Genomic DNA, 25,097 nt, shown 5'->3' on the forward strand with positions numbered 1-25,097 from the left:
GCAACTTAAAGCTAAAAACCAAACTGTTAATATGTTTTTAAAAAAAGCATTTAAAATTTAGAAAAATTTTAGCCTCGCTAGATCTACCTTCATTAGTTTTTCTTGCAGCATTTTTATTCGCTCTTCTCCATCATAAGTCACTTTGTTTAACATATCTTGCAACTCAGATACTTTTGTCTTTGTATCTTCATTTACCTTAAAAACAAAAATAAGATTAATCAAAAACAGATCACAATATAATCACACCATATCACATGTTTTTTTTACTAATCATATGTCACACTTTTGATTTATTTAAACTAACTTAAACAAAAACACAAAAAGATGATATTAATACCACAGCGATTAGACACTTTTGTCAAACAAATTGAATGGATACCTGGTTAATGATCGTTTGATTTGTATGACTATTGATGATTTTTACAAGTATGACTATTGATGATTTAATTTGATAAAAACATAGTTAGTAACAGTTGAATTTGATACTGAATTTGATAATGATTTAATGTTTAATAAAGAATTATCAAATTGGTTGAAGAAAATTACCTTTGTTAACTTTTGTTGTAAATCGCTAACACGAAGTTTAGAATCTTCTGAAAGCTAAAAAGGTCACAAATGTAAAAAACAACTTTTAAAACCAAACATTTACTACTACTATATATAAAAAAAAAGAAAAAAACAAACCTTTCTTAGGTCATTTAGTTCATCTTCTAAATGAACTATTTTATTGTTCAGTGCAAACCTTTCATTCTCAAGATAAGTAATTTTCTGCTGTTGTTGCTCATTAGAAATTCTGAATGAAAAAAAACAGTGAAAAATAACCAAGTAAAAAAATAACCAATACAAGATAACAAGTAAAAGATATGAAAAATTACAGCTAAAAATACTTTATAAATATTATAAGGTATATAATATTTTCAAAAGTTCTCATTTTAAAAATACCTAAGCTGTTCATCTCTTAATTCTTCAGCTTTTTTGCTTCCATCTTTAATTTCTTGAAGTAATACAAGTGCCTCATTTTCAGCTTTTGCTCGATTTGTTCTTTCATTGTCTAACCTTCGCTGTAGGTCCTAAATTCACAAAGAAAAACAAAATATTTATTGTTTGCTTAAAATAATTTAAGTTGTATCATTGTTATAATAATATAATTATAAATTTAAAAACCTTTCTTTCAGTATCAAATAATGCTTTCTCGTTTTCTAACATATCTCTTTCACTTTCGAGTTTTGCAGCAATTTTTGATTTTTCATCAAGTAACTTTTTTAATTCTTTATTCTTTTTCTGCTCTTTCTCAAGATCAACTTTTATAGCAAGGACTTGCGTGTTAGATGCAGTTTCTTTAACAGATTCTCTTTTGGATGACATTCTTTTCAAAATTTCACGTGACGGTGTATCTTTTAATGCATCATGACTAAATTAAATAATTTTTATTAATTTTTTAAACAATAACACATGAATATTTTTAAATAATAACACAAAAACTTAACATTTTAGAATATAAAAAATAATAACAGTATTAAACATTAAAGCAACTTTAGAACAAACTTCAACAAGTTTTTTAAACATTAAGAACCTAAATATTTATGAAAATCTTTTTTTTTTCTTCCCCTATTCAAGGATCATTATCACACTTCAAAAAGTTGCTGGGGTATTATTAACACATCATAAAGATACATCCCAATAATTGTGGAAATACTGTTTTGTTTTTTTTAAAAAGTAGTAGTTTTTATTTTTCTTATTTAAAATGTTTTTTTTTTAATTTGTTTTCATTACATTTATTATGGTTTGGGGTATGTTAAGCTATATTCAAATCAAAAAAATGAAGATAAAATTTTTTGTTAATGTTAAATTCAACTTGAAAATTGTAAAAACTACATATCTACGACAGAAACTTAACAAAGTTTTTAAAATCTTTAATTTATAAAGTCCACTACCATTGTAACTTTAAATGATAATACACAATTACTTAGCGCTACCATTGTAACTTTAAATGATAATACACAATTACTTAGCGCTTGGTAATTGAATGATAGAACACAATTACTTAGCGCTTGGTAATTGAATGATAGAACAGTTACTTAGTACTTGATAATTTAATGATAGAACACAATTACTTAGTACTTGGTAATTGAATGATAGAACACAATTACTTAGTGCTTGGTAATTGAATGATAGAACACAATTACTTAGTATTTGGTAATTGCTTAAAAAAAGTTTAAGATTTTTCTTGTAGTTTTATACTAAAGTTGATTTTATTTTTTATTTAAAGATTTTTCTTGTTTTATACCAAAGTTTTGCTTTACACCAGATAATAAACAATATAAAGTGTGTTATATTTTTTAGTTCAAAATAAAAACAAACAATAAGTTTCTCTACAACTAATTTGAATAAATATCTTGGGATAGAAAAAGATTGGCTAGAATCTAAAGTTCCTACATTGAGAGATGTACTAATAAAAGGTCTACTTGTTTAGGAAAAGTTGCTTTTTTTTCAAACAATCTTGATAGGGGAATTTTCAATTTCCAACTGAAAATCTTATAAATTTTAAACAAACAATTTTATAAAAGTTTATATTTTATGGTTTTGGTAGGATACGTCATCTAACTGTAAAAAAAATCTCAGGAATATTGGCAAAATTGGTCTCAATGATCTCAGTTCAATTCTATGTTTAAGAGCTCTATGGTTATATCTCAAAAAATGTTATTAGATAAAATTTTATGTCTGGAACAAGTTTGGAGATGTTTCTGATTGTAAAGAAACAATAGAAAAAATGGTTAAAATGCGGGAATGTAGGCAAGACAAATTATCAATATAAAATAAATAAATGAAAAATTTTTTTATATCTATATATGTTATACCAGAACAATTGCTCTGATAAAAATGCAGACCAATTGTTCTGCTGGAGTTCACATTTTATGCATTTGTTTTAGAAATATTCAGGTGCCACAACTTGATTTAATATGGTTCAGATTTCAAAAAGATCAGGGTTAAGAAAAGTCAACCTATCAAATGTATCAATTTGAAAAGGAAAAAACAGAAAGGCAGGTTAAGACAGGAAAAAGAAAAATAACAGATGTTGCACATTTTGAAAAAATTTTAATAAAAAAACTTATGCTAATATACAGATGCAAGAAGAAATTTTAAAAATCAGTGGACATGATTTTAGTCAAGAAATTCCACCTAAAAAATTTAAGAATGCAAATGAAAAAAACTCAAGTCATCTCAAACAATATGAATCAAAAAACTTTCTCATTTAATATCATTAAACAGAATTATTACATGCTTTCAAGAGGTCCGAAGAAACCTGCCAAAAAAGCTGCAATTGAGCTTAATAAGCAGATACAGTTCTTTTAGGAGCTAATCAAACTATAATTGTGATTGGTTCAGATTATACAAATTTAATGACTGGGTCTGGTAAGGATGGTGATTAACTTATCTGGAGAGACTTCTTGGAAGAAAATCATTTGATCAATTTGAATGTTGCATATAAATGAGCAATTTTTGAAACATTTTGATAGACCTCTATACTGCCACTCCATACTACATACTACTACATACTGCAATGATAGATTTACAGAATCTATGGGCAAACTATTATTAAAAGTAAATCAAACTGACAAGGGGGAAAAAAAAATTTTTTGTTTAGGCATAAAGTATATTTTATATTTAACAAATATAAAATAATAAAGATTTTATTTTTTCCCCTCATTAGTAACAAGTTATAGCATTTAAAAGATCTTCACATTATAATTGAGTCATTTGTTCTTTGTATAGAACTTGTTCTTTGTATAAAATAAAAGAAAAAGAAGAAAAAAAAATATCATTAAGCTTTAAAAGAATAATTATAATTGCGCAAATTGCTTTTAAAGAAAGCTTTTTTGAAAAAATTTAAAACTGTTTAAATAAAAGCATAATGTTGTAAATATATTACTTTTTTTATATGCTTATATTATTAAGATAAAATAGAAAATAGCATTTATTGAATAATTTTAATATAAATTATATAAAATAATTATTTTGATAACAAATTATAACCTTTTTAAACGATTTTCATTTCTCTAATAACTTTAAAAACTGATATTAAAACTGATATTTTAAATCGTTAATTTTTTTAAATAAGTGAACTTTTTAAATAACTGTTCATTTGAATAAAAGATGTTTTAAATCACTAAAACTTCATTTTCATTATTTAAATAACGAAATCAATCTTTTAAAAAGACATCTTTTAAGAAAGGTTTTAAGAATTTTTAAATTTTAACTTAAAATTTTTAAAAATCTTTACAAATATATTCATGTATTCTCTTTTGTATATAGTGTATATACCATATTGATCATGATGCTAAACTGAACTTATATTAGGGCATATATAGAAACTTGTCCAAAGCAAACTAGATTTTTGAAAAAAATATGCTCCCATTTCCTAAATATGTTCTAAATAATACAAAAACAGGTTTAAAAATTTTTCAAAAAAAAGTATTTTTAGAAGTTGTTCAAGACCCTTAAACATTGTACTCAAAAGAAGCGAAATTAAATAAAAACTTTAAAAATGATTTTTTTTTATAAAAAAAAATTACAAAAAAAATTTTTTTTTAAACTTGTTAATCTTGACTTTTTTTATTTTTAGTTAAAAATCAGTTTTATGCAACAAATTGTAAAATAATAATTTTTATAAAAAATAATTTTTTTAATAATTTTTATCTATATATGCAAACAAAAAAAAAAAAAAAAGTTACAAATCTGTGTGAGAAGCGCCTAAATAAATTGTCAAATATATAAGTGAAAAACTTAAAATAATATTTTATATCAACAGCATAATCTGATTTTAAGACAGCATAATCTGATTTTTTATTATATATATTAGATAACATACAACTTTTTCTAACCTTTCATTCTGAGAAGCAAGAGTTAATTCTTTTGTGAAAGTAAACCCAATAAATGGAAGATTTTTTCCTTGGAACCCTTGTTTCTTCTCCATAAAGTCACCGATTCTCGGACCACTACTTTCAGTTTCAAAATCATCAAAGTTTGATGTATCATCTTCTCTGTTAATATTTGGAACATATGGAGGAACAGCTATGAAAGTGACATAACATTCATGTCATTTCAAAAATAAAATTAATATTGAACTTTTAACATAAGATTAATATTGACATAAAGTTAAATAAACACATAAACAAGTATTCTCTCTCTCTCTCTCTCTCTCTCTCTCTCTCTCTCTCTCTCTCTCTCTCTCTCTCTCTCTCTCTCTCTCTCTCTCTCTCTCTCTCTCTCTCTCTCTCTCTCTCTCTGTATATATATATATATATATATATATATATATATATATATATATATATATATATATATATATATATATATATATATATATATATATATATATATATATATAATAAGATAAGTTTCACCTACATTAGTCCAATACTTAATTCTAAATGGATCTTACATTACCTTTTTTTCTGTAACTCTTTCTATATGTTATTACTATTATATATATATATATATGTGAGTATATATATACATATATAAACATATATATACCTTGTTACGAGATTTCGCTGTGTAACATAAACGTGTAACGCATTTCTAAGTAACTCAACTCAGCAAATATATTTTGTATTGTTAGAAGTTATATTGCGTCACTTGCGTCTTTTCAATTACCGCATTGTAATTAAAGTTATTTTATTAACGTGTTAAAAATCATACAAACAGTTTTTTTTCTCTCACTATAACAAAAGTTACAAATAAAATCTAAATTTTAAAACTTTTTTCAAATATGAACTAAATTTTATTTTGAAAAAAATATTTTTTCATAAAATGTAAAATAATATTTGTTTATTTTCTTATAATTTTACAGTTAGTTTTTGGTTATTTTATTAACTGTTAATAAATTTTTTCTTATTTATTTTGTGAACTCTTTTTAATAATGTTTTTAAACAATAAAGAGTTTTTTTTTATTATTTATCAGTTACCGATAACATATTCGCGATCATAATTTATTTTCATAAATTAAACGAACATTCAGCAGTTTTGCACTACATTTTGTGTAGCGCAAAACTGCTGAACGCGTAGGCAAATCGCCTTTTCGCAGGCAAAATGCGAGCTGCGTAACGCTTCTTAACAAGGCCTGTATATATATATATATATATATATATATATATATATATATATATATATATATATAATATATATATATATATATATATATATATATATATATATATTTTTACTCTATGTTTTGTAGTATGCTTGCTCTAAATATATATTCAGTTGCTTGTGTGCATGTTCATTCATTTACTTAAACACATCTTAACTTCATAGGCATCATTTAATTTTAGTTTTATAGTGATAGCTAAATTTCCCATTTAATTCCACATGTTTAGCATAGTTGAATAAGTTGTTGGGCATGTCTAGCATAGTGTGATAAGTTGTATTCTGTTTGCATCAGGTTCCATTTGAGTAACAATCCATTTGAGTAACATTTACATTTTTCTTTTTTCTTAGTTTTAGTCCTAATAGTTTGATATCATAACTATTAACTATGCTAATACTATGCGTTGATTGTTTGATTATACTTGATATTTTCTTACTGATATGGAACATTATTTCCACACTTCTCTCTTTGAGATCTTTTTTTTTGCTAGATTTTATATCCAACTTTATGACTCAGAGTACATTCTTGTGCATTACTTAGATTTTTGTATTTTCTTTGTGTCTATACATCCCTAATTATGATCCACCATGTGTAAGAAATTACATGCATACAACCATTCAAAGAAATTTAATATCATACTGATATCCTTCTAAACTTCAAACAATTTAATAGGAAACCGATATTCAATTTTTATAATATATAATGCATATCTTGTTCATAATTACATTTTTACCATTTTTTCCATAAGTTCAACATAAGTATGCTCGAAATATCAATGAAAAAAAAAGTATCAATGAATGCCTACAAGTTTACACAGTAATATATAATTAGAAAGAAATTTTTTTTATCCTTATCTAAGTATTTTTCCTATTTTAAATTTCTTATTATATTTTATTCCAGCTTTCTACATTTAATCCCTGTTTCATTGTATATTTTTTATTACATTCTAATTTATGTTTATTGTTTACTTTATTTTAACATAGGAAAAAAAAACCAAAGATTTTGATGTGTAAAATGTGAAAATATGAAAATTTTTCTGATATTAATCTCATTATCATATCACTAAACATATTAATATTCTTTGCCGTCTTATATCTATTTTAAGTTTTTGTTTTCAATTTTTAACTTTAGGCAAAACTTAACATTTTTACATTTCAGCTACATACAAATTACACAACTTTATTTATATTACCTTTTATTTTAGAAATTATTGTATTGTTTGCAAAAAAAAATTTTAGATTATTTTAATCATTCATTAAAGATTAACATAAAAAAAAGGAAGCAAAAGAAATATAATCTGTTAGAAATATAAAATTTATAACACATATTGAAGCAAAATTCAGTAAGATGCTCTTGTTACAGCTAATTGAAACCTATTTTTTCATTGGACACTATGTTACTCTTCTCTAATTCCTCATTACATTCAAAAACATGTTTATTAGTAAATGATCTATGTACTAAACAACAATATTAATATAACTAATCCTTGAAACTAGGAAAAATGAAGTCAGCATTAATTTACCGACCTCAATCTTTTAGAGGTCAGCATCAGGTCAACAAAAAAATTTGATACAAAGGTCTTACCATAAAACATAGAAACAAGCAATTTTTTGTCAACCTCAAACACTTTTAGGTCGGCAATTAGGTCGGCATTGTCAAACGCCGACCCTAATTCCGAGAGTTGTATAACCCTAAACTAACAATTTAATTTGATAAAAAGTTAAGTGCTGCATCATTTCAAAAAGATAAGTTTTTCCCAAACAGTAAGGTTTTATAATCCTTATATCTTTTTGCTTAAGTTTTGATGTTTCAAGTAATTTCAATAAGTAAACCTTAAATTTCTTGTCTCATATTTATTGACTAAGAACAAAAAAAAAAATCACAAATAAAATAAAATTATTAAACAGTCAATAGTATTAATTAGATTTAATAACAAATAAAAATTTTAAATGTTTATGATCTATTAATTTTTTTTTGTCATTTAACTTATGATTTTATAACATCTCTGTTCTAAATTTAATTACCATCTTGTAATGTTGTCCAGTCCAGTCCCTGGAAAAATGGATGCATTGCTAAATCTGTGTAACCTATTCGATTTTTTTGATCTGTAAGCAAAGATCGTATTAAATGTTTAGCATTATCTGTAAGTGGTTGATCATCAGGAAATTCCAAAGACTTCTGAAAAAATATAAAACATCAAAACTATTTTTTGAAGGAACCTTTTTTAAATTTTAAAATTGAATATTTTTAAAAAACCTTGAAGTTCATAATCTGGCTATATACAACAACAACAGAATCTGCACTAAAAGGTGTGTTTCCAATCATCATCTCATAAGCAACAACGCCAAGTGACCACCAATCACATTCAATGCCATACTTCCCACCACCACCAGAACCATCCATACTCATTAATACTTCTGGTGCAATATACTCAGGGGTTCCGACAGGCATTTTACTGAAAACCTATCATTTTAGAAAACCAAAAAACTTTATAATAAATGTTTAAAACCTATCAATCAAACTATGCAAAATATAATGTGTAAAATAACAAAATGCATAAAATAATAACACCTGTTATTAAAAACAACTATTAATCTCTAGTAAATAAATGATAAATATATAAAAAATATATATATTAAAAAAAATTTATATCTTATTTAATAGATTTAGGCTATGCACAGTGGGCCAAACAGCGAACATTGCTCGAAAATCAATGTTACCAAAATAAACTTAAATTAGTTGTTATTGAAAGCCAAATAAATTTCCAGTTAATTTTGAAAAAAATTAAAACATGATTTGTTCAGGAAATAAAACTAGTTTGAATAACACAAATTCGTTGCAAAAGATAGATACATAAAAGATATTTTTGACATTATATAAGAAAAAATGTCACTATATAAGCAGTGCTAATGTGATAATTGTATGTAGAAACAATCTTAGACTGCAATTTATGGTAATGTGAATGTTAACTTAATATATTATTACACACAATTTTTTTTTACATGTTACACCTAATGAAACAACTAAAATTTAATTTTTATGTTTTTTAACTAATTCTTATTCAGAAAAAATAATTTATTTCAAAAAGTGCGAAGTTGGCACTAGTAAACCCATATATTTTTAAACTCCGATAACAAAGAGAAATAAGATACTTTTTAACTAAATTGCGCCAACTTAGCACTTTTGAACAAAAAAATTCAAAGAATAACTCTACCCCTTTATTTTAAACTTTTGTAAAATATATTAAAATATATTAATTTTACATTATTTTGCACATTTTTTTATAAGGGGAAGATGTGTTCAGTAAATGTGTATGTCTAGAAATTTTAAAAAGGATTAAGACCAGTTTTTGATCAACACCTCTATTCCTAGCCCCTAGCCCTCTTTTTAATTGAACTTTTTTTTGACCAAATTTTATCTAGTTAGTACAATTATTAATTGAAAAAAATATTTTAAAAAATTACTTATCACATAAACAAGTTTATATTTTGAACTATATTATTTTAAGTTTAAATCATTTTGTTTAAAAAGTTATTAAATAATGAATCATCAAAAATATATATCTTTAGTTTTTGAAATTTTTATTGCTGAGGAAAATAAGCAACCAAAAAATATTTCTGCAAATATAACAGGTTGTATACTGATGAATGCTAAGGCACTTAGCTCCAATCAATTGATATTTGCATAAAAAAATTTGTTTAGAATATCTGAAGAAAAACAAACTTAAAAAAATGGGCTATGTTAGCATACAACTTATGGCTGATAAGGAAACCTTGCTTGAAGAGTATGTTAAAGATTAACACTTTCAATAAGTTTCTAATAGAAACAATGTCAATTTAAACAGTTTGTGCTCTTAATAGACATTCATATACAAACACCCAAAAAAAACTCTTTCAACTGTTGGTTTTAATATATTATCTAGTTGGACACATCTCAGAAGAAAACAATGTGAAGTAACACCGATTATTATGAATTATCTTGAACTTTGCAATTATCTTTGATGCAAAGAATATTGGAGAACATCTTTTTAGATAAAAATATTGAAAATATAGTAATGAAATTTATTTTCGTTTGGATTTGATGGTAGTAGAAAGGCATGCAATATTTAATTAAAAACATAATCTTAACACTAGCAATATCATACTGGCAATGTTTTATTCATTTTCACCTGAAAAAAAAACAGGTTTGTTATATGGTTGCAAAAGTTACAAAATGCCCCACTGAGTCACAAAGCACTGAGTCTTCAAATGGGAAAAGAATCAAGAGGAACTTTTTAATCATTGTCTGTCTTTATTTCTGACATAGAAGAAGTAAAAAATAAAGGTTTCCTTATGTATAAAGAGGGAAACAATTTAATGTAAAGGTGATAGTGCAATCATATATGATGGGTATGAAAGCAGCCAATCTTTTACATATGCCTTAAGCAATTTTAACATAAGCGACTTTTTATCATTTTTTAACTTTTAAACTATACTATAACGGTAAGATTAAGCAAAAGTTTGAGTGACAATTATGCTTGATATAAGCGCTATTTAAATAATAAATTTTTTAAATTTTTTTTAGGTTTTTAAAAAAACTCAAATAAAATTAAGTTTATTTTTATTTTATTTTTATTTTATTGTAATGATTGATTTTTTAAGCTTGAAGCAAAGATCATAAAACCATAATTTAATTCTGATAAAAAATATATGATTTAATTTAAAACTAATTTAATAGAAATATATAATTTTATCCTGATAAAAAATATATAAAATTTAATTTAGATTTAAAAAAATACATTTAAGTTTATTAAAATTAAAGTTAATGCTTGGGTTTAATTTAACTGTAAAATCTATTTAAAAAATATTACTAAATATTGTTCAATTTTTAAATTATATTTGTTCTTAAGAAAAAAAAATATTTTTCTTTACTCAAAATCAAATTTTAAATAAACGGCTGCATCAAAAGTTAACACAAAATGTAAGTTAAACTTTTTTTTTATAAGTTAATATGCTGAGATTATTTTTTAATAAACGATATATTCAGTGATGTAATTTTAATAATAAAATAATAAACTAACAAACTTTAAATAAATAAAGCAAATAAATTAATGTATTTTTTTAATTTGTTACTTACTAATTTTTTTTAAATAAAAAATCATTTGTAGTTGCAAAGCGGCAATTAGAAATAGCCGCAAATAGAAATTAGAAATAATCATTTTAAAAACTCAAAAATTTAACATATTTTAACTCATTTATGTAAATGTCGAGAAAAAAAAGAAATTTGTTAATATCAAACATTTTTTTAAATGCAATATTAAATTTAATATCAAAAAAAAAATTAAAGAAAATAAACATTCCTTTATAGTAATAATAAAAAAGCTGTTAAATAACAACTAACTTGTTTTGCGGTAATTAATATTATTGCAGTAATTTAAAAAAGTTAATGTCTTTAAAAAATAAAAAAATAAAGATAATTTTATGATTTTAAATATTGCCTCAAGCTTATGCATTAAGCATTTTTTATTTAAAAAAAGTAACCCACGGCGATAACAATAGCAAAAAAATCTCCCGATTGCCAGTTTTAACATAAGCGAGAAAAACAATCAATCAAGACACTATAACAATAAATGAAATATTTAACCAACTTGAACAAGATGTTTCTTTACTTAAAAAAATCCAATTATATCACAAGGGCCGGACAAAGCTTCAAACCAATTCCAACCTGTGATATAAAGCCAATGCAAGTAAATTGGTATCTTGTAATAGTGTTCATATTATTTTATATTTTGAATATGCGAACATACTGATATTAAAAATTATTACATTTAAAAATACTAATACTTTTATAGGTTCTTCATGCTTTACTGGGTACATTTGACCATTTCATGAAAACTGTTGTACATGTGAAAGCTGGTGTTTTTGATTGGTCCAAGTCCCCTTTCAGTACTTTAAATAGATATCTGAAGCAAGCAGAAACTTCATTACAGAGATATTAAAAAAAACAGGTATAAAATAAGACTACCCAAATACAATTGGAAAAAGGGGAACAACAACAACAGGTTATATAGCTAGAGAACATTTCAAAAGTTCAAATTGGTGCTCTCGGTAATTCTTTGAGTATTTTCCTCAAAAAAAAATTTTTTTGTGGAAAAGCTATTGTACAGATTTTTATTTGCTCCTATTTAAAGAGTTTCCACTTGTTACAAAAATAGATTTACCTTGAACATGGATCAGTGTAACACCATAACTTCACAAACTGATTGGTCATTCTTGGGAGCTAATTTTGAATGAGGAAAGTTTGGGAAATCTTCATGATTCAGGGTTAAAAAGTAATAACAAAATATTAAGATTGATCAGGGGTGCGGAGTCTCAAAAGGACTCCGGCTTTATATCTCTACTTTTTTCAAGTCCGTAGTGCCCAGAAGCTCTAAACATGTTTGTTGACTTATGATCTGCTATAAGAAAAAAATGCATGAGATTTAATGACTTGAAACTTATTGTTTTTAAGCCCCGAGTCTTGGAGTCCTCTAAAACAAAAGTCTTAATTTTTTTTCTATCAGTAGTCCATAAACTTATTTATATTTTTAGAGCTCCTGGATACCAAAAACTAGGATTTTTTGGTATCGAGTCCTTTTTGGGACTCCGCATCCCTGAGATTGATACATAATAGACTCTCAAGAAAAAACTCCTAAATTGTCAATTTAACTAATTGCTCATTCTTGGGAGCTAATTTTGAATAATGAGGAAAGTTTGGGAAATATTTATGATTTAGGGTTAAAAGGTAATAACAAAATATTAAGATTGATACATAATAGACTCAAGAAAAAACTCCTAAATTGTCAAATTAAGAGACAAATTAAAGGGATCCCAAAGTGCCGAGACAAGTTGTGTTCATATTAAAGAGAATGATAAAAAATATGTTTGGGCAGAACTTTTTTAAGTAAAACAAAGTAATGAAGGTATACCAAAAAAACAAACTTTGTTGTTTTACTTAAAGCTTACCGTCTCCATGTTAGCCAGTCTCTCAAAGTCTTTAAAATATATGCCACAATCTACAGACTTTATAATCATTTCAAGCGCATTTAATTCCAAAGAGTTTTAGTAAATGACAACATTGTAGAACTTTGATAAGAAATCTGAAAATTCTTTTATTTTATCGAATTACAGAATCATTTTTTATTATTATAGATTACTAAAGAATTTGTTCAGTTACTTTATATTGTATAAAAATTTTTTTTTATCATAAATTACTGTAGAATTTCTTTAGTTATTTTATTTTCTAAATTGCGCAAAGTTCGCATTAAAAATAGGAATAAAATATTTCAGATATTTTAGACTATAAATTATTTTTGTGTTAAATTTATTGTTATTAAATGATTATTCTCTTTATTAAGATTCTGTTAAAAAAATTATTTTGTATTATTTAACACAACTGCAAGCCTTTTAGTTTTTTTCAAATTTTGACCGCAAGCTGCTGGTAGCAACTTTCGAGTATGCTTCACAATTTATCTTGTTTTGTGCATAAATTTTCACTCTAGACACATATAATTTGTTTGTTCTTGAGATTTAATTAATTCTTTACATAATCAAGAACAAATAAGAGCCATATTGTGTTATTATAATAAGTTATCACTTGACAAAGTGAAAAAATCTTGAGTAATCCTTGATTAAAAAAAAACTTTAAATTTAGTTCTAAAATAAAGCAGCATTAACACTGTAAAATTTAACTCGTAGAAGTGTATAAGTATTTAACTAAGTAATTAAAAATGTCTTTTGAAGAAAAACATTCTTTTTATACATTAAATGAGTTTTGTTTTGGACTTGATGTTTTAGTTACCGTTTAAAAAAACAATAATTTTAAGTACTTTGCATTTCTTCTTGTTTAATGATGCATGTTAAAAACTTATTTAATTAAAAAGTTCATTTGTTTAGCTTTCTATTGATATATAGTTTGTTATACTTTTAAAGAGATTTACTATTCAAATTTTAATTAGTTGTCAAAGTTATGCCATCCTAATTTTATTCAAAAAAATGTGCAGTCATAGCATAAAGATTTTTGTTAAATTATTGGTAGCAAAAGAGTTAACCTTATGAAAGATTAGTTAACAGCATTTATTTGCTAAACTTTTCAGCGGGTACAAGTATTCTCGAAATTCTTATTTAATCATGCGAGAATATATTTAATGAAATTTATTCTATAAAACATGTATTGTTTATTTATTTTTTTTTAAAGTTGAAAAATTATTGGTCAAGATTGTAAAAAAGTGTACCATTATCGAGTCACTTTTAAAATTGAAATCATTTAATGAAAAACTTTTTATTGTTGATTTTAGTAGTTTTTTAATTTGTAATTTTAAGAGGTTTTAATGTAAAATATTTGCCAAACACGACATAAATTAGGAAATACTAAATATAATATGTTTTTTAATGTGCGCTGCAACACATTGACAATTTTAATTGCCATCTGTCTTGAATTATTGCCATAAAACATCAATTATTGCTTTAATTAATAAAAAGCCGTCTGTAAATTTGTTAAGTGTACAATCTACGAATGTTATCTAACTAAAAATGCTTTAATAAAAAATTTAAGAACTTGTAAAATGTCATTTCGATAGGAGAACAAAAACATCATAGTGATAAACAGCTTATATAAACTAGAAAAAAAGTTCACATTCTTTACATAAAAAGAAAAAAAGATTCAGAACATATAATAAGATGATCAATGCCTTTTTTGAATATTTATTATATTTAAGAGAATATTTACTATATTTATTATATTTTAACATAAAAATCTTAATTTTATTTGGTTCTCACTCTCTATAAAAAAAACATTCTTTTGTTTAGCTTGATATAAAGTTTATATGAAAGTCATACAATTGATAATAAACGCTTATTTTAAAAAACAAGTAAAACAAAAACAAATAATATTAATTTAAAAGAAAAAAAATACAATGACATCCTGGGACGAACCCAAACCTGTTTTAGTACTGCTGGAGCGGTATGTGCGCCCAAAAAAAAAAGTGCTTTTTTATTAAAAATAGATAAAGAAATTTCAGTTTTAAATGCAGTAGTGTATAAATAATTTTTGTTTTATTTTAGATTTTTTTTTTTCGGTCAATAAAATGAATTAAAAAGAAATAGCTCTTTTACAAAATGATGTGACGTAAGTGTCCTTCGGTTACTAAATGAATGTTAATTTTATAAAAATGAAAGTCATTATAAAACTTAATTTTAAAAACTTGTTGTGAAATTTTATAACAATGGAATGTATAAAAAATGTGCTTTTTCGAAAGATTAAACTATTTTAAAATATCCATTCAAAGTAAAGTTAACTTGTTTTTTGGCAATTAAGAGTGAACTGCTTTTGATGATAAATGAATAAAAGTAAAAAATTTCTGCCTTAATAACTATCGCGCAAATTTAATTTTTAAATGAATGAACTTTTGATCTTTAGCTTGCTATTTTAGTTTACATGAGGAAAACAAAAAACAAAACATTAACTTTTTCAGAAAGTTTTGTTTCTTTTCTTTTTGAATTTTAAAATTATAAAAATAACGATTACAATAACTTAATAAAAGTTTTATTAAGATCTGTTTAAAATAATCCATAGTAAATGCAACTTATTTATTAAACAGAACTTTTTAAATTATACTTAATGAATGAAAAATATTATATAATTTTAAAATTTAATGTCTTTTAAAATATAAAATGTTTTAATTCAAAAAAAATATAACATTTTATAAATTATGTTTACTGTAATTACCTCTTCTTTAATTATCTTTAATTTAAAAGGCGCCTTAAAATCACTTTAAAAATATAAATAAACTGATTTGCATGTATTTAAAATGAAATTTTAAAATTAAAATAATAGTAAATACGTTTATCAAATGCTTTTGTTTTTTGTTCGAATAGTTATTCGCTGGGTTGTTACGACATAATATGTCTGGCAGATCTGTCGACATATTTTAGACATATTTTCTGCCGGCATAAAATATGCCCACATATTTTCTATCGACATATTTTGACATAATTTTATGTCTGAATTATTTTCTACTGACATAAAATATGTCAAACATATTTTCTATCGACATATTTTGACATAATTTTATATTTGAATTATTTGCTGTTTGATATTCTTGAAGAAAAAATCAATCTAACAAATTTATTGCGCATTTCAGCTTAATTTACAGAGTTAAGTAAAAATAGTTTAACAAATTTGTTGCAAATTTATTTTAAACCCTATAAGCAAACATCTGTTGTTTCATAAAGGTCTTTTTTTGCCCTTTTTAGTGATGTATCATTTGATAGTATTGACAAAGTATTTTTAGCGATGTATCATTTGATAGTATTAACTAGTATTGACGCATCATTTGATAGTATTTGATAGCATTGATTAGTATGGATTAGCATTGGCGATTTCCCTTATTAGAATGTAAAAACGATCTCAAGCTGAGTTTTTATTACTGAAAATGGTTTTTATTAGTATGACTAAACTTAAAATTATTCTCTTGATTAAAATAGTAATTAAAAAAAAAATTTTTAGTTATTTTTAATTAATAGTTGATTCATTCAATAAATTATTCTCCATTTTTGACATTAAATCGTAAGGAAAACGAAAAAAATAATTATTCCAATATATATTTCACTCAAAACATTTTATGCAAGTTAATTATGCAGTTATAATGCAATTGTCAATTGTTTTATTGTTAAATAAATCATAACTATTATAACTAAAAGTATATTATTCGTAATTAGTTATAAATTATTACCGTTAGTTTTCTTATATGAATTTAATGAGCTGAATATAACTTTTGCGAAATATTTCAAATTCTTCAGCTTAAATGAATTTAATTTGGCACAAATTTTTTGAAATTCTGTGAACCGTTTTTTTCATAGAATCTTTTGAATTCAATTTTTCATAATGAAATCTTTTTCAGGATCAACTAATAATTAAAAATAACTGAAAAAGTTTTTATTTATTATTATTATTTTAGTCATGAGATGGTTTTTACATTCTAATAAGGGAAAGCACTAATTCTAATCAATACTAATCAATACTATCAAATACTATCAAATTATGCATCAATACTAGCCAATATTAGTCAATACTATCAAATGTCAATATTAGTCACTACTATCAATGTCAATATTAGTCATAATCAATAAATAAGTCATAATCAATAAATAAGTAAATAAATGTCAATATTAGTCAATACTATCAAATGATACATCCCTAAAAAGGGCAAAAAAAGACCTTTATGAAACAACAGATGTTTGCTTATAGGGTTTAAAGTAAAAGTTTTATGAAGCATAATTGATTGCAAAAAAGAAACAAATTTGTTAAACTATTTTCACTTAACTTTGTAAATTAAGCTGAAATGCGAAATAAATTTGTTAGATTGTTTTTTTCTTTAAGAATATCAAACAGCAAATAATTCAGACATAAAAATATGTCAAAATATGTCGATAGAAAATATGTCTGATATATTTTATGTCAGCAGAAAATAATTCAGACATAAAATTATGTCAAAATATGTCAATAGAAAATATGTGGGACATATTTTATGTCGGCAGAAAATATGTCTCAGACATATTTGACAGATAACAACCTTGGTTACTCGTATATAAGACATAAAACTATTTTGTTAATTTTACAAATATTATGTGATTTAATATATGTAAATATATTATGTAATCTAAATATTAATTAAAAGTTGTTTAAAGTATTTAAAAATTTAATTACTAATTATTTTAAAATATTAATAACTACTAAAATAAAATTTACTAAAATATAGTTACTTAATGTTTAAAATACTTTAAACAATTTTCAATAGCTATTTACTAATAGTGTGGTATTTGCAACAAAAGCGTTTATTAAAGTCTTAAGTAAAATAGTTTTCTTATCGTAACTAAAGTAACATCGCCCACCGATAAATTCATGTATTCAAAAAAATGCTTTTAAACCAACTACTTATCTTAGGATACAACTAATCAAGATAAACACAAATGATTAAAATGATGATTGAAAAATTGATGATTAAAAATCATTGTTGAGGCACCGATTTTAACTAGGGGAGGGGGAGGAGAGAAGCGGAGAGGGAGGAAGGGACACTAAAACTTAGCTAACATATTACAACACTAACACATTTCCCTTTTATTTATTTTTTTTATTCTATTTATTTATTACATCTCTTTAACTGAATGTGGATATCATCTGATCATTTTTTTTTTGACAAGAGATACAAGTCAAAACCATTCAGCAAATTTTGGTATGAATAATAATACAACCCACATTAAATGTATCAAGAGAAGTTCATGAAACTATCTGCCAAATAAACTTTTATATTATGTGTACCATATACAACTTATTTAAGCTATGTAAGTTTAATGGAGAGCCATTTTCCCTGATTTCTCCCTGATTTTTCTAAAATTTAACCTAATTTTCCTGATAACCCCGTGATTTTTTTTGCAGATATCTGAATTCCCTGACTTTTCCTGTTTTCCCTGATCTGGCAGACACCCTGAATGAGGACATTCTGATAAATATTCTCATAAAAAAAATGTCTCTAATAACATTTTATCTGAAGATGACACATATTTTAAAATGTTAACATATAAAAAAATTACGTATTTTAGTACTTCTTTTACAATATTTTATAACTTGGTGGCGTATAAAAAACGTTTTTGATTTCTTTTTGATTGATTAATAAACTATTTTCAGGTGCGAAAAAAAACAATAACCTGGATAGTTTTTATGATAGTGTCAAATGAGGTTTATATAGGTCTTAAAAAAGTTACGTATTTTAGTACTTCTTTTGATAACTTTTATTGTTTTTGCCATTAATATACCTATGTTATCTTTGTATTTCAAAATATACATACATATTTATAAACATTTATATGTATTTTTGTTATAACCTATTAAAAAAGTACATTTTATGAAATTTTCAATACAAATATTCTGCAGCAAAATTATTTTTTTGTTTTTCCAAAATTTACACATAAAAACCTTTCCAAAAAGTCTTTAATCAACCCCATAGCACTTTCCATTCAAAAGTTATGAAAACAGCTTAGTTTCAGTTTCAAACATTTATTGTGAGCCATTAGCTTCTATTAAAAAGGTATCTTATTTAAAAGTTAAAGTTTTTCTATCATATTATCAAATTTATCAGATTATTATTAAAATCATAATCAAATTGCTAAATCCAGCTGAATTTTATTTTAATACATGAAATAAAATCATGTAGGCATATATATATATGTATGTGTGTATATTGCTGATCTTTCTACTATGGAGTATATAGATCAGCAATTGTTTACCCTTTTTGCTTACCCTTATAGTAGGCAATTTTTTTAAAAAAAGAAGAAAAAACAAAGAATAATGAGAGAAAAAATTGCTGCCCCACCCCAAGCCGTTAGTCAATGTAGCGGTACTCTTTTGTGGCAGTAGGCTATAAGATAGTTAATGTATGTACTGAAGCCTTTGGTGGCAGGCTATATCAGTATGATGTCAACTACTTATCTAAACACGCATATACACTGACATAGCATTTATATACGTATGTGTGAGTATGTGCTTGTGTGTGTGTATGCGTGTGTGTGTGTGTGTGTGTGTGTGTGTGTGAGAGAGAGTGAGAGAGTAGATTTGATTTGTTGTATTTTGTTTTGAATGAGATGTTTATTTTAACTTCCAAAACACTAATAATTAAAATAACTCATTTTTTACTTAACTACCATAAATTTAACAACTGGAGACAAATAAGAAAAAAAGCAACTATTTTAACAAAAAATTAGAATATTAAATTAATAAAAAACAAAATTACCATTTTCCCTGATGATAGTTTTGCTGAGCTACCAAAATCGGCTAACTTAATGTGACCCAATCTGTCAATTAAGACATTTTCAGGTTTAATATCTCTGTGAACATAGCCTAAAACATGAACAGCATGTATAGCCATGATCATCTCACCAAGATAAAACCTAGCAACATCTTCCTCAAATATATCATCGTATTTTGCAAGAAGAGATAACAAATCCCCTCCAGGGTGGAAATCCATTACAAGAAATAAGTTCTCAAAATCTTGGAAAGCATATTGAAGAGATGTGATCCAAGGATTACATGCAAAGGCCATAATATCTCGTTCTTCTTCAAAAAAAGCAACATTGTCTTGAGATAGTGTTTCAGATTTTTTGAGCACTTTCATTGCATAAACATTGCCAGTAACCTTCTCTCTGACAACATGAACCTAAAGAAATTTGTAAAAAAATTTATTATATAAACAACCAAAGATTTTAAACTGTTAAATATCTAAATGATGAACTAATACCTCTCCAAAGTGTCCTCTACCAATCGTTTTCTTTATTTCAAAATCAGACCTTCTTAGTCGTAAATTTTCAAGTTCGCTTACAAGAGGTTTAACTTTAAAAACAAGATTAAGACAAAAGTAAAAACTCAAAAAAGTATAAACACTATCTTAATATCGATGACTATAAAAAAAATTTTAAATACTCTACCACTAAATCAAAACAAATATGCAATTAATGGCATTTTAAATAAGACTTATTTAAAATGCCATTAATGGTAGATATGCAATATATTTTATGTTATATATAAAACATCAATATATAATACAAAAAAGATACACTAATACAAAAAAATCTTCAACATTATTTTTATACAAACATGGATGTGCTACACTTACATACTATACGGGGAAAATGTCATTAATGGCAGATATGCAATATATTTTATATGTTATATTAATATTTAAAAAATCACTATTGAAGTAGTAATAGAAAAAAATCTTTAATATTTTTTTATATACAACCATGTATGTGCTAAACTTACATACTATGCAGGAATTCGAAATGTGACTATTATGCTTTGATTTTCATGTTGTATTTTTACATAAGAAGTGTTAAATCAAATTTTTTCATAGTTCCTGTTTTTAATGGTTTTAAGCTTAACAGTTCTGCAAATCAAATTTAAATTTAACCACAAAAGACAGAAGTTTAACCAATTAAAAAATTTCAGGACTAAGCTCATAATATTTTGTTTCATAAACAAAATATTTTAAATTCTAATAAAACTTTTTTTAATAAAAAATTTATAATATTTATATATATACAATTTATTAAATACTTGGCATACTTCCAACCTTCAACAACAAGGTCGCAAGCAACAAAATTAAGCTACAAGTTACTAGAAAAAAAAAAGGTTAAAGAGCAAGGAAACGGTTAACTGAAGACTTAAAACGTTCAAGATTGTATGAGTCATGAAAACATAAAGATGGATGAGAATTTTGGAATTTCGTTGATGTGTAAGAAAAAAAACTAGATGAATAAAAATTTATATAACACGAAGGGACAGATACAGTAAAAGAATGCAATTTTGCTAAATGACAAATCAAACAAGAATGAGTTATAGTTGATCAAACTAAAGATGATAGCTCATTTCAGTATAGATCATGATAGTATTTGTAGAAAAAAAGAACCATGATAGTATTTGTAGAAAAAAGGAACCATGATAGTATTTGTAGAAAAAAGAAAGAGATGCAACCTTACAAAGATGAGAGAGTGGCTCAAGCTTAGCAGATGAAGCAAATTTATCTACATTTATAATGTGCTTTTGGACCTTGTCTGAGAGTGAGAAGGTTATTATTTGTCAATATAGAAATGTCAACAATAATGCAATAGTTATTTGCAGTTATCTATATATATATATATATATATATACACACACACACACACACACACACACACACACACACACACACACACACACACACACACACACACAATAATTTTAAATGAATTCTACAAAATAGAGTGCTCGATGTTCTTAAAAGATAAATAATAAATTAATAGAAAATCACTTTTCAAACTTTTTTCATTTTACACTGTGTTTCATCAATTAAGTATGGTAAATCAATTAAGGTACACTTTATATGAGCCAACAATCAAAACAAAAGATGGAGAGAGTGATAGAGAATTTTACAGTAAAAAATAATGTGCATCAGGGTTCAGTTTTCCATCTATTGCTTTTTGAAGTTTAAGAAGTTCTTATTAAAAAGTTAAGTGTTGGTTTACAATGAGCATTTTAAAGCAGGTAATTTATAGTTGATCGCATAGACATAATAATAATTAATACAAGGATTCCAGCGTTAAAAAAACGAAATAGAAGCATTAGACTTAAGATAAACATAAACAAGCGAAAACTAATCAAAGTATATTAAACAAATAAAGATGCCAAAACTAAAACCAAAGAAGGACAGCCTTGGTCAGGAAGGTATGCAATGGTATGACTTTATATGACCACACAAATAACACTTAGTTTTTACAATTTGACCACGACTGTTAACATTTTTAAAAATTTGAACATTAAAAAATTTGCTGAAAAAACTAACCTAAACTAAATGTACAAGAAAATAAAAAGAAATTAAGTAGAATCATAAAACTAAATCAAATAAATCATAAATCATAAAACAATAAACATATAAACAACAAAGATAAAACCTAAAAAACAAAAACACTAAAATTATTAAAATCAAGATTTTAATTATGTTTGGAATAAAAAACATAATTTTTTTATATTTGCAAATGTTTTTATAATATTATGGGATAGTAAGTTTCCATACAAATACAGGAAAAATTATTTTTTTAAATCTTTTGCATTTAAAAAAAATTATAATTTTAATCATTCTAATAAAAAAAATTTATTGAAGATCAATCGTTTGTTTAGAGTAGTTGATTTTAAAATTATAAAAATTTTTTTTCTAAAGATAAAAAATTAATATTCATTAATAAATTTTCTTTAACAAAATTTTTTTATCTATTTAAGTGTATTAACTTTAATGATTCTGATATTATATCTGATATATATAAAGTTCATTATATTAACTTATATTTATTAAGACTATAGTTATCTAAAAAATCGCTGTTTATAAAATCAAAATAAATTTATTTTTTTTTTTTAAAATTATTTATTATAAAAAATGCATAGTTATTTAGTTTATATAACATGAGAAAAAATTATATATAATTTTCACTGATACTTTAAACAAAAATCATTTTCTGTAATTTGTTACTTTATTTAAAAGTGTTTTGCTAATATAAAAACATTTGTAAAGATAAAAGTTCAAAGTTATTTATTTTTAACACATAATTAAAAATCTTTTTTATTCACACATATTTGATATGTAAAAAGCCTTGGTCAAATCATCAAAACAAAGTATTGCATGCCTTCCTAACCAAGACTGGAAGGATACATATATAAACAGGATATAGGATATATTTATAAACAGCACCATAAAAAATCGAAATTTCATTTTAAAAACTCATCTATAAAATTATACATTTGATATTTACATATTTACTGAAGATAATTTTTAACTTATATTAGTTTCTAAAAGTAATGAGAAAGTCAAAAGAATTGTCACTAGCAAACAAAATTTTAAAAATACGTGTTGTAGAGAAGAAGATTCCTTATAAGCAAATTTCTGAGCTTTACAATGTGCTAAACAAACAATAAGTATCCTAGATACCATAAGACTCTTGAAAACAAGTATCGTTTTGGCAGACTTAATAGTTAGTGACCAGGGCCTCGGCTAAAAATAAAACTTTTTTCACACCCGGCCCTGTCCCCGGCTAAACTATAAGACTAAGCAGGGGTTGATAGCCGGGGCTAGAAAAAAATGTATAACACTTTACATATTATAACTTTATGCTTACATTTACTATTTATCAAATACTGGCATATATTTATATATTTTCAAACTCTAATTTACTTCCAACAAGATTGCAAGCAACCACTATTAAGTTATGAGTTACTTTAAAATAGAGAATAAGTAAAAATACTAGGAAATGGTTAACTGAAGACTTAAAAAGTTGTAGGTTGTATAAAAAAGAAAAACATAAAGATGGCTAATAGATAAGGTTTTTTTGATGTGCAAGGAAAAAAACTGGATAAATAAAAGTTTTTATAGCATGAAGGGACAGACAGTTTTGGTTTATCCTAATAGAGATGATAGCTTGTTTGAGCATTGATCATGATTGTATTTGTAAAAAAAGAAAGAAATGCAACCTTGTAACAATGGGAGAGTGACTCAAGCTTTACAGATAAAGCAGGTCTAATTTATTATTATTATTTTTTTAATGTTAATTCACCTCTTACTTTAGTTAATGACATTGTTGAAGACTAACCAAAAGTCTCTAGAACCTAACATCTGATATAAGATATAAGAGTTAGTAAAGTGAGAATAACAGAGCTTAACATCAGACGGGACCTTTTTACATTGGCTTCTTGGAATAATCAAAAGACATTTGTTTTTAAGAGAGATGTTCTTGTAAAAAAGATGAAATAAATGTTTAATAAAGCAACTGCTCAAGATAGTAAAAAATATGGAGTAGAATGAGGTTTGACTTAAAATTGAAGAGTAGGAATTAGAACTTTTAGTTAAGAAGGAATAAAAGCTTCTAAGATGCGCTTTATGCATACATTTTATGGATATAAACATATATGTTTGCTATTTATTTAAATGCTGGCATACAATATCTTTTCATATTTATATAAACTTTAGTATTTATATGGTGTAGTATTTGCCGAAAGAGAAGATTATTATGATGATGATGATGATGATGATGATGATGATGATGATGATGATGATCATAATGATGATGATGATGATGATGATCATATGGATATTCGGTATAGCAACGCAAAATTTGCATTACCGAACATTTTTGTTCGCTAATGCAACCTGACGCGGCCTATGTTCGTTTTTGTAACAATTTTGTTCGTTATTGCAACTCCGGGAACGTACGTTAGAGCCTTATAAGTTTTTTGTTTTTTATGAATTTATTCGATCGTAATCCGGCAATAAATTTGTTGAATCGCCATTAAATACTAAATAAAATATTATATACATACATAAAATATTTTATACATAAATATATATATATATATA

General features: G+C 24.8%; 1 protein-coding gene across 1 annotated transcript in view; it reads right to left on the reverse strand.

The window, feature by feature from the left end:
- Positions 1-25,097, reverse strand: part of LOC100200793 (citron Rho-interacting kinase) — a 121,790-nt gene that overhangs the window by 75,944 nt on the left and 20,749 nt on the right. The window contains exons 2-11 of the mRNA XM_065807826.1: positions 20,460-20,551; positions 19,956-20,378; positions 8,408-8,614; positions 8,176-8,329; positions 4,884-5,073; positions 1,165-1,411; positions 943-1,070; positions 685-793; positions 547-600; positions 88-195 (exon numbers count right to left, since the gene is read on the reverse strand). Coding sequence (XP_065663898.1) covers positions 88-195; positions 547-600; positions 685-793; positions 943-1,070; positions 1,165-1,411; positions 4,884-5,073; positions 8,176-8,329; positions 8,408-8,614; positions 19,956-20,378; positions 20,460-20,551 — 1,712 coding nt within the window. The remainder of the gene's footprint in view (positions 1-87; positions 196-546; positions 601-684; positions 794-942; positions 1,071-1,164; positions 1,412-4,883; positions 5,074-8,175; positions 8,330-8,407; positions 8,615-19,955; positions 20,379-20,459; positions 20,552-25,097) is intronic.

Source organism: Hydra vulgaris, chromosome 10, assembly GCF_038396675.1.
Source record: "Hydra vulgaris chromosome 10, alternate assembly HydraT2T_AEP".
NCBI classification, from domain to species: Eukaryota; Metazoa; Cnidaria; class Hydrozoa; order Anthoathecata; family Hydridae; genus Hydra; species Hydra vulgaris.